The sequence below is a fragment of the Camelina sativa genome, chromosome 7 (genome assembly GCF_030686135.1).
Source record: "Camelina sativa cultivar CO46 ecotype springtype chromosome 7, ASM3068613v1".
Taxonomy (NCBI): Eukaryota; Viridiplantae; Streptophyta; class Magnoliopsida; order Brassicales; family Brassicaceae; genus Camelina; species Camelina sativa.
The window spans coordinates 971,327-981,858 of record NC_141886.1 but is presented as its reverse complement, the minus strand read 5'-3'; the positions used below and the strand labels follow the sequence as shown (position 1 = coordinate 981,858).

General features: G+C 36.1%; 2 protein-coding genes and 1 pseudogene across 6 annotated transcripts; 1 reads left to right on the top strand and 2 right to left on the bottom strand.

Moving 5' to 3' along the window:
- Positions 1-2,690: 2,690 nt before the first annotated feature.
- On the top strand, positions 2,691-3,444 carry LOC147940703 (putative F-box protein At1g71320). The gene is made up of 2 exons (XM_087457311.1): positions 2,691-2,700; positions 2,744-3,444. The coding sequence occupies exons 1-2, from the start codon at positions 2,691-2,693 to the stop codon at positions 3,442-3,444; spliced, it is 711 nt and encodes a 236-aa protein (XP_087313437.1).
- A 447-nt stretch (positions 3,445-3,891) lies between these two features.
- On the bottom strand, positions 3,892-7,485 carry LOC104699714 (beclin-1-like protein). Of its 4 annotated transcripts, none has more exons than XM_010415054.3 (11): positions 6,954-7,417; positions 6,598-6,843; positions 6,161-6,498; positions 5,879-6,049; positions 5,645-5,769; positions 5,506-5,554; positions 5,095-5,253; positions 4,917-5,002; positions 4,742-4,813; positions 4,412-4,561; positions 3,892-4,297 (listed from the first exon to the last, which is right to left on the bottom strand). In XM_010415054.3, the coding sequence occupies exons 2-11, from the start codon at positions 6,755-6,757 to the stop codon at positions 4,042-4,044; spliced, it is 1,566 nt and encodes a 521-aa protein (XP_010413356.2). In that variant the 5' UTR covers positions 6,758-6,843; positions 6,954-7,417; the 3' UTR covers positions 3,892-4,041. The 4 variants fall into 4 exon arrangements, with proteins under 4 accessions (XP_010413356.2, XP_087316414.1, XP_010413355.2 ...); XM_087460288.1 differs by having other exon boundaries at positions 6,161-6,487; positions 6,954-7,252; XM_010415053.3 differs by having other exon boundaries at positions 6,598-7,485.
- LOC147940702 (multiple C2 domain and transmembrane region protein 12 pseudogene) lies at positions 7,142-9,664 on the bottom strand (annotated as a pseudogene). The gene has a single exon (XR_015562886.1). The product of XR_015562886.1 is annotated as a multiple C2 domain and transmembrane region protein 12 pseudogene (transcript).
- Positions 9,665-10,532: the final 868 nt, after the last annotated feature.

Below are 10,532 nucleotides of genomic sequence, written 5' to 3'. Positions count from 1 at the left end.
AAAATATGAAGATTTCACATATTGGAATAATATGATGGCCCAACTTCATCCAGATTTAGTTCCACCATCTCGAAGAAATCCCATTGATGATTTGGATTTGTGATTTCTTTCTTTTAATTTGTATTTTGGTTTTTTTTTTAACTATATATGTTTCATTTCTGTTCTATGAATACTATTTATGTTTCACTTATGTTCTACGGCAGAAGCATTTGATGAATTTTTATTTTATAATTTATTAATATATAATATTTATAATTTTCTTTAATATTATTAAGTTGGTCGAAAATCAGTGGGAAATTTTTCATTTAATTAATACATTATATTTATTTATTGGTCAGCAATTGGTAGGAAATATTAATATATTGCTCAAAAATATAGTAATATTCCGACTATTTTCTGACTAATATGCATGGTTTGTCGGAAATTAGTAGGAAAATCATTAATAATAAAATATATTTTTAAAATATGATTGGAATTTGGTGGGAATTTTCCGACTATTTTCCGACAAGTATGTACGGTCGTCGGAATTTAATCGGAAACTGTTACTGATTCCCGACCAATATCATGATAAATTCTCGGAAAATCGTCACAATGTACCGACTATATTCCGACCAAAGATCTCGTCGTATATATTGGTCGGAAAATAGTCAGAGATTTCCGTCGAGTTTCCGACCAATTTCCAACCATATAATTGGTCAGAAAATTCTGACTATTTTCCGACCAAATCCTATTTGCGACCAGATTATTCCAACGACGTTTGTGTAGTCGGAAATTAGAAGGAACATGCGCTTTCCAACGAGTTTCCGACTAATACCCTGGTCGGAATTCGGCATGTTTTCTTGTTGTGCTGTAATCACACATTTAAACAGTTGGGTTCAACTATTTGACCCATATATTATTTGAATCAAATTAAATTCAATTTCTGATTTATTCCCTAATTGTCCTTTTTAATTTTAATTAGTGTTTTCTAAATGCATAAATTGAATGGCAATTGAAGTAAATAAAACCACAATTTTGGACATTCTTAATTTTGTACTCTTCTTTTAATAGTATTATTAAGATTTAGTCTTTGTCTGTTCCTATTTATGTGATAATCTTCTTGGAGTAGCTAGTCCGCCATTCTGATTGATCAATGTTCATTCAGAATTATAAATACCCTATGAAGTTCTTCACATTTTCTGACTTTTTCTGATGTTAACTATATCAAAAAAGGTAAACTTTCACTTCACAAAAAAAAAAAAAAAAAAAAAGAGAAGAAGGTAAACTTTCTTCGTACTTATGACCTTTAGTATTAATTATGACTTGACAAGAATGATCGAGGTAACAAATGATTTACATTTTTTCCAATAATACTGTAGTTTGGATAAACATTATTTTCGTTATTATTTTATTTCAGGAAATAGTCTTACAAGAGTTAGTTGCAAACTTGCAATTCAAAAGGCTTGAAGAGTCATATACGGGCAAATATTATGTATTATGTATATATCATATTTTGTTAGACATTTTATCTTTGTGTTATGATATTTGATTAACCAAAATTTTAATGGTTCGATTTTCTGTGTAGTAATGTTTTAGTTAACTACAGTTAATTTTTTATTTTAAAAGTCTAATATATATAAGTGCCTTCATAATGTATTCTTGCCTTACAAGAGTTACATTATAGACTAAATTGGTCAGTTGAATAAGTGCCTTCATAATGTATTCTTGCTTCTTGGAATGACGTTAACATTTAGTCGCTAAACATAAGGTTGACTAATTGACACAATGTTGTTAGTGTCTGTTTATAACCGACATTAAACCCGCGTTTATTTTGTAGTGATCTAATGGACCAGACAGCTCTGTGTAATAATAATTCAATGAAAGAGTATGACCGATCGTATTTAGACCCAATCATTTTCCGTCGTCGCACGGCAAGGTATACGCTCATAAGGTTTGGCTCGTTCTGGACCCAATCAGTACTTCCCTCATGCATCATGCATGGCATCAAAGCTCATATGTCTTGGGATCCAAGAAACTCAAATAATTTATCTGAAACACACTTTTGACGAAATTAGTGTTTACTGAATTCCCCCTTGTTTATGTCAAGCATAACTATTATATATGTGATGTTACAACGGAAGTCAAGAGTCAAGAAACAAATATATATGTGTGATGTTACTCGTATCTAGTTTTTTTGGCTCTCGAAAATTGAAGTTCTGATTTTACGTACTGCTATATGGAATGAATCTCTAAAAAGATTAACTTATTAAAAAAACTTACACATGAAGTCAGTAGACGTGTTTCAAAATTACAATATGGTCATTTTTGCCTGGCCCTAGCTAACTGGATAATCAAAGGCCAAATATTATGGTTTACATATATACTACTGTATATGTAAACCAATTTTTTTCAAACATGTATAAAGTTGACCTTAATTTTTTTTTGAACAAATTCATTGAGATAATAGTATGTTGATTGATTTTTCTTTCTAACAAAAATCTTTAAAGGAAGATTTATTACAAGGAAAAGGATGAGAATGCATATATATAGATATATGGAAATATTTCTTAAATGATTTTTTTTTTCTTTTTCAAATGTTGATATAATTTTCCTTAAATTTTCCTTTATATATTATTACAGAATATTTCCCTGACTCGTCTCTATTAATAGGAATACGTAAGATACATGACGAATTCACTCAGTTGCAAACAATGAAGACAGGCATAACAAATTAATCCAAACACTTGCGAAGTTGATAACATAGAAGAGATTCTTGAGCGTCTGCCGGTGAAATCTCTCTTCCGATTCAAATCCGTGTCGAAGCTATGGAGATTGATGATCGAATCTAACTATCTCGCCGAGAAACGTCTTCTCCGACACCCAAATCCAAAACTCCTTGTTCTTCGATTGGAAATATCTAGTGACCGTTGTTCAAGAACCATATTTTTGGCGACTAATTCAAAAGATGATCACGACGACCATAGAAAAATCTTCATTCATTCTTACAAATCTCCACTTCCATATCCCATATATTCTATGTACGATATAGCTGGTCAAATAATGGGGTATTGCAACGGTTTAGTCTGCATCTACGATCTCGTTGGCTACATTTATCTGATTAACCCCGCAACAAGAAAACTCCGGATTCTTTCTCCCGAGTTTTTGCGAGCTTATACAGACCGACCGGGTACGAAAGATAGTTTATGTCTATCTGATGTGCTACAGAATCCGAGAGTAGACGTATGGAGTTTGCAGCAAGAAGATCCTAGTGTGAAGTGGGAAAAGATTTTTTCAGTTAATATTTTAAGCACGAATTGTTTAGACGCAAACTTTTGGAAGCTTGGTCTAGCTGCTTATTATTTTAGCTCTACAGGAAGATATCCAGCTAATAATCCTTTAGATCAAGTCCCCGATGATCACTGCAGCAGCGTTTTGCATACGGAGAAATTTGGTTATTCAGTCTAGTTTTTACGGTCCATGCTTTAAACAAATAGGATTCTCTATTTCTTCAATTAAATTAATAAATTTAAATTGGTTTTTGTTTACTTGTTACTTTGTTAGTCTCTTCAGTGCCTAAATATCCGATGTTTATCTCACTTTTGGACGACCATGGTCCATGCATGAATGTTTTACATGTGTTCCTTATCCATGAACTCGAAGGACGTCTTCACTCGGAGTTAAAAACCTAGTAATTAACATATTGATTTCTACTTGTTGGGCTTTCTCTAGACATCCGTCCACTCCAACCTATCCAAATTGGTCAAAAAATCTCACATTCTGACTTTTAAAAGTTTATATTAATTTGTTTGGTAAAATGACCTTTAAAATACAACTAGAAAGTCTTAATACGATTGGCATGGTCCACATATAAATTTCGTTTCAATTTCAAATTATCTTTGCGAACATAAAGAATTAACAAAATAAAAGGCTTACACACTAACACGAGAGAAGAATTTGTACAATAATAGATTGTAAGCATTAGTGTTCTTATTATTCGATGGTTTATAACATAATAAATGCGTAAAAACTATTCACACAAGTCACTGATTTTAGTTCAATTTCTCACAAGTTTCTTTGGTTTTTACCAGACGACTTATTGTTAGAATCAGGACCCCGCTTGGCGTACAAGGAACCAGCCGCTGATACATCAGAAGGCAAAGAGACCGTAGCAGAGAGAGGTTGGAAATTAGTGTTTCCAACGAACCAGTAGAGCGCCCATTTGAGATTGCAGAGAGTATACTTCAGTGCTTTTGTCCAACTCTCTTTCTTATTGAAGCTCTGTGTTATCGAATACCCCTCCACTTTGTCATTTTCGATCCTGCCAAAAGAATGTTATATGAGAGAAACTTCATTGGTTTTGGGTTCCACCCATTAACAAAAAAAAAAGATGAGTGACGAAAAAGATTTTAGTTTTAGGAGAGTGGGGACTTGCTTGAATGGAAGTTTGAGGCATTTCTCTGGTGGGATATTGTTCTCTTGGTCCTTTGAATTTGCGAAATCAGTGAAGTCTTTAAGACACATCAAATACAGTGTCATGGCTTTATCGTACCGAGTGCTCCAAAACAAGTTTACAGGGCCAAACCTGACAAAACACATTGAAAGGTTTTTAGTTATAAAACGCTGAAGAAACTACTAAGACAAAACTTACCACAAGACTTGCGTAAAATCAGCACAAGACATATGTTTTAAGTTCAACTGAATCAACTCCAAGCATAATAAACCAGTACAAGACTATGCCAATTAAGCAATGAAAATTACTTACAGCTCATAAGTTTCGTTGTTGCTGTCTACAATTCTAGGATAGCTCCCCATCGGCTGTATCTTAACTCGAGATCTTTAAAGGTACTGGTTAAGAATAAACTTCATAAACAGTACATAGTATCCAACAACAAGATTGCAATAAGGAAAAGAATTGTGAGACGTAGTAACAAGGATACTGAAATTTTGGCCGGAAATAGTTACACATCGTGTGGAGGAGAAGACAGGCTTGGCCCCAAGCAGCATTGATCTCATCCCACTCAACCTAATAATGTTTCATATGACCTAAGTTAACACTTTTTATGAGCAGAAAGAGGTTATAACCTATAAACATGCAACTGAACTTGCAAAGCTTACCTTTATGTCAGGGAGTAATCCAAGTCGAAAATTGTTAATCGTACCAAAATCTCCATCATACCGTATGGGGAAGGCATCAATCAGTACGTTTGTCTTATTTAATAACTCTAAATGTGCTTGTGAAACTTCAATCTTTGCCAAGATTGCATCTCTCTCTTGCTGTTAACAAGACGTATATATATTTAAACACTAGATCTACGAAACGAGTACTGTTACGCTGATAAAGCCTAAACCTTCACAGATACAACATGACTACAAAAACCTAGTCAATTGCTATGAACACTAATACCACAATGAGAGAGAACTATTATCAAGAATCTGTGAAGCAAACGAATGAAAGCTCTGGACTCTCTAAAGTATCATTTAGTAATGAAATGAGGGAGAACACTAGGAATATCACCAGCAACGCACCTGATGGGCTATTAGTTGAAACTGAAAATTATTGAACTCTTGCCAATACCTATTACCAGAAAAGTCATAAAAGCATGTGAGAAAATAAGAGATGGCATTATAAATGTATCGTTAAGGAAAAACAGTGAGGGAGCTTAACCGATCTTCGAGTTCGTTAAAGCGATTTCCCTTTGATTCGAGCTCCTTCAGTTGATGGTTCACCTCAGCATTTTGTTTCTCTGTTTCTTCTATAGCTGCAACAAGTTTTCTTTCTTCTTCCTCAATCTAAGTAGAGCAGAGCAGGAAAACAACAACAAACTTGTCACTTAAAAAAACTATCTGCAATTCATCATAGAGTTGGTTAAAACAATATGCTGAAACCTGAAAAAGGTACCTTCTTTTTTTCCTTGAGAAAATCAGATTCACTAAGAACATCTTGTGTCTCCCCTTCTAACCGCTGAACGCATGCTTCGTAAGCTTCCACGTCCCTCGTCACATCCTCAACTTCTTTTTCAAGTTTATCAGACAAAACCCTCATGCATTCTAAGCACAATGGCTGTTCAACCTAAATAAATAACTCACAAGCAAGAAAAGTATTATCATGATGACTTCATTTTTATCCAAAGAGATACAATACAACACTCTACAATACCAAGAATACAAAAACATCATATACCTGAGTCTGAGTTCTGGCAATATCAAAAGCTCGTGTCAAGACATTGATAGTGGCATTAAAGCCAGAATTATTGGAATGCAACGGACCGTTTTGGCCGACTTCAAGGGAAAGATTGTGAGAAGAGGGTGAATCAGAAGCAGGCTCAGACTTATACACAACAACAAACGAGTCTTCCATAGCCTTTCCAGATTGGTTAGCATCAGGACCACGAGGACGTGGAGGAATGCCCTGAGCTTGTGCTTGAGGAGGCTTGTGTCGAGGTAAGACAACAAAGGAGTTGTCCATGCGTGTTGAACCAACAACACTGTTAGCTCCATATCCTTGTCCCTGCATTGTTGCTGTATGTAACCAGTTTTTATAAACTAGAGAGACTTCTTATTAGATAGGCAACAAGAAGCGGGGGGGGGGGGGGGGGGGGGGCACTTAAACTAACTAACCGGAACCGGAAGGAGGAGAATCGGAGAAGAATTTGGCGGCGTAGGAATCGACGACGCCGACGATGGTAAGGGAGTGGTGACAGTTTTGGCAGACCCATTTAGGAAGACTCGGGTCCATCGGGATGCTCCGAGTTTTATCGGGGATTTCCTCTTTCCTCATCTCGCTTCCCAATTTTTGAAATCAAATCTCTTTCTCTCTAGGGTTTGGGTTTTTCACCTTCCTTTCTCTCTACTTATATAATCAATCTGTGAAACAGTAAAGATCAAAATAAAAAGGATTGATAAATCCAATCCGAGCTTCACCCGAGAATCCGGAGATCGGCAAAATCAAAGCTTAGGAGGGAGGGGATAATCACCAAGGAACAAGGATCGAACCGAAGAACAGAGATTCTACTGAAGATGTTGATGATGATGATACAGAGAGCGAGATAAAAGAGAGATTACTAAAGTCTCGTATTGATTGGATTTTAAGGTGTGTAGAAGAAATAATTAAACCAGAAATCATAATTAATTAAACCAGATAGTATGAGATTGCCCCAAAAAAGAAGAAGAAGAGTATATCTAAAATAAATATGAACCGTCCAAATCTTAAAGAAAGAAAGAAAGAAAAAAAAACAAAAAAAAAACAAAAAGAGAATATCTCAAAAACCAAAACAAATAATAAAACGGAGGAGAATTTGTCTTCAAATGGGGTCTTCGTTGGTCGGCAGTCTTCTAAAGAAGTTCTGGAATCCGTAGGGCAAATCGTTGCGAAACCACGGGAGTTTAATCCACCAGCCAATAACTACCCAAAAGAAAAACCCATACGGGAATCTACCCCAAATGATGTTAACGATGTACAGGATGATGTAACAGAAGAGAGCCGAAACAAATGGATGCTCAATTAGCAAATCAACAAGCGCTAGAAACCGTTCTCCTTGTTTCGCAGCATCCCCCAATAGTGACATCACCTGCTCCATAATCTTCCTCAACCTATCGTACCTCATCTTGAGAATGTTCACATCCATCTCCCCCGACGGAAACGAGTCCAACTCTTCTGCTAACTCGTCTAGGTTGATCACCTCCAGCCCCCAGAGCTTCAAATCCACGGAAATCAATGGAGGAGGAGGAGTAACGTTCCGATAGCGCAATATCATCTTGACCCCTGACGTAACACCTAGAAGCACAATCAAAACCACAGCTAGCCACGAATCCACCAAACACAACATCAAGTAGTCCCACCAAATAAGCGCAATACTGACTACAAATACAACGACGAGTTTCGGAGGTAACTCTCTCCCGGATCTGATCAACTCAAGGGTCGAAACCCACCACGTTAACCTCTTATAGAGTATGCAAAGCCTTGCAAAATTAGCTTTCGTTCTTCTCATACTGAAATTCTTACTCTTCGGCTTCAACATATCCGACACGATTTCGCTTCCCAGAGGCGGCAAAGTATTCTCAAGATTCGCACAGTTCAGATCCACTGCTTGTGCTCTCATCTTGTCGACCTGATACATGGACACTGGAGACTTGTAATGAGTTTTAGGTAACATCCAACGGGTAGAAGCCGAAAACCGTGCGTACAATTCAGCAGAATTAACATAGCGAATCGCGAGCTGAAGCTCTCCCATTTTCTTCAGTCCGCTGCTTCCCAAATTCATTATCGGATACGAGCAAGTGTAAATCCAGTTATAGTGTACACGATTCAATGGGATCCTCACTTTCCCGATCGGAACATCTTTCCCCGTAACGTTTTTGATTTTTCGGTTATCGTAGATCCCAAGCGTTAGCACCGTACACTTGTCATAGACATCCCACGAATACTGCTCGTTCCACTTGGGTGAGACATTATTAACCACGGTTCGAGTCCTCGCCCATTTATTCCCATATTTAGCCACCACATAACTGTCGATGCCCGGTTTATTCTCGTCTCTTCCCTTTAAACCGGATGCCCCCAAAATCCCGATTTCCAATTTCCCGAGAACACCCGGCCATAGCCCTTTAACATAAGCTCTGTAGTCACTCGCGTATTCGACGCATTCCTCAGCAACGTGATAAGCCTGATCAGTCGCTAGTTTCATCTTGAGTCTGCTTGCGAACCTCCTCGAATCGCCTGCCGGTTCGACCCTAACCGGCATTTCAAGGTCATAGAACAAAACCGGTGCAGAACTTGGAATTTTAAGCGGAGTCATCTCTGAGAGCTTCTTCTTTAACATCCCTATGCATTCTTCGTGTTGCTCGTCGACTCTGTCCATCACCTTAATGACGACGGTTCCTTCTAACGGCTCTGATGCAACTAATATTAGATCTTGGTTCCATGACGGGTTTGCACCGGAACAAACTACGGTTTTGAGACATACTTTACCTAGACTTGCCGTCACGTATGCCGAAGGAGTCCGCTTATTATCAGAAGAAATCAAATCGTGACCTGAAACAATGGTAACCCTAACGTAACACAGCCTTGGGGCTAGGTAGACCTTAGGTCGCGTGTTGATCACGCAAAGTGGACTCACTTCAGAGGCGTCTGAAAACCAAGCCTCTGGATAAACCTCATCAACTTGTGTACCAAACCAAGCCGACATCAGCAAATCCATGTGATGACCTGTTTGGGTATTCTGCATAGAGTACCACTGAGGCGCGATTCTTGCGTCCGGAGGAACCCTACTCGGAATCTCCGAGGCCAGTTTGAAGTTTCGCTTGCCAATTACGGTTCTGGTCGCATCATCTTTGAGAGTAACGGACAAGACATCACCTTTGGTTTTGTCGAAAGCGAAGACTTGATTCCACTGCATATTTTGTCCCATTGGCAGATCTTGGGTCGAGGATTTGTAGTTTCCGAGAGTGATTTCGACGATGGGGATTACAACAGTGTTGGCTATTTTGTTCTTGGCTTGGATTACTTCTAAGTAAAGAAACTCCATCTGCTCGACGAGGTCATGTGAAGATGTTGGGCCGTGAGGGTTTCGAGCTCCTCTTTCTCCCCCAAGCTTTGGAGAGATTTGCTTGACGATGAATTCATCTTTCTTGGCAGCCATCTCTGAAACAACAAAAAAGGAAAAAAAGAGAAATGAATAAGAAATTTGATTTCATGTATGAGTTTCTAATTAATCTTTTGTGCATTGGTAGTATCTTAGAGACATAATCAAAATAAATGAAAAAAAAGGTAGGAAAAAATGGAGAATCGATTTTTAATATAAAAAAACATGAGAAACCTTGAAAACCCAAGAGACAATTAAAATTTATTCCATTTTTAATATAAAAAGATATGAGAAACCTTGAAAACCCAAGAGACAATTAAAATTTATTATAATAAACCAAATCTATAAAAACTTAAAATTTTAATTAAATAGTTTATTTGTTATTTTATTTTTTATGGTATAAATCGTAAAAAGTTTTTGCTATCTAACAACTCTATTTTGCATAATTTAAAAATTTATATTGATATTATTTTAAATTAATATTAGTTAAAATATTATATGATTAAACAAATTATGAGATTTGAAAAAATATATTGTATTATTAGTATTTATAATTTTATACTGATAGTATGATTAAAAATATAACTAATTAATAAAATTAAATATATCTAATAAGTAATTTAATATGTTTAAAAGATATTAATAGATAATTAAACAACAAAAAGGGAATCGTGGAGGAAAAAAAAAACAAAAAGTATTAGACCCGTACATGGTTTTAATAAATTATGTTTTAAAAAGTATTAAAACATATTTTTTTTAAAAGTATATATATATATATATATATATATATATAATTTTATTAGCGAGGTTTATACATATTATGGTTGATCTACACAACTTTCACCCCACGATAAGCCAGTATTAAAATTTAGTACGTACTGGATTCAGACTCAGTCAAAAAGTATTAGACCCATCAACTAACAAAAATCAGTATTCAGTTAACGTCAAAACATATTATTTTTAGAAAAATAAATT

Coding starts and splice junctions, on each gene's coding strand:
- LOC104699714 (XM_010415053.3), bottom strand. CDS start 6,757: ATGAGGAAAGAGGAAATCCCCGATAAAACTCGGAGCATCCCGATGGAC. Junction 4,814..4,916: donor TATTTCCGGCCAAAATTTCA/GTATCCTTGTTA, acceptor GTACCTTTAAAG/ATCTCGAGTTAAGATACAGC. Junction 4,562..4,741: donor AACAACGAAACTTATGAGCT/GTAAGTAATTTT, acceptor GTGTTTTGTCAG/GTTTGGCCCTGTAAACTTGT.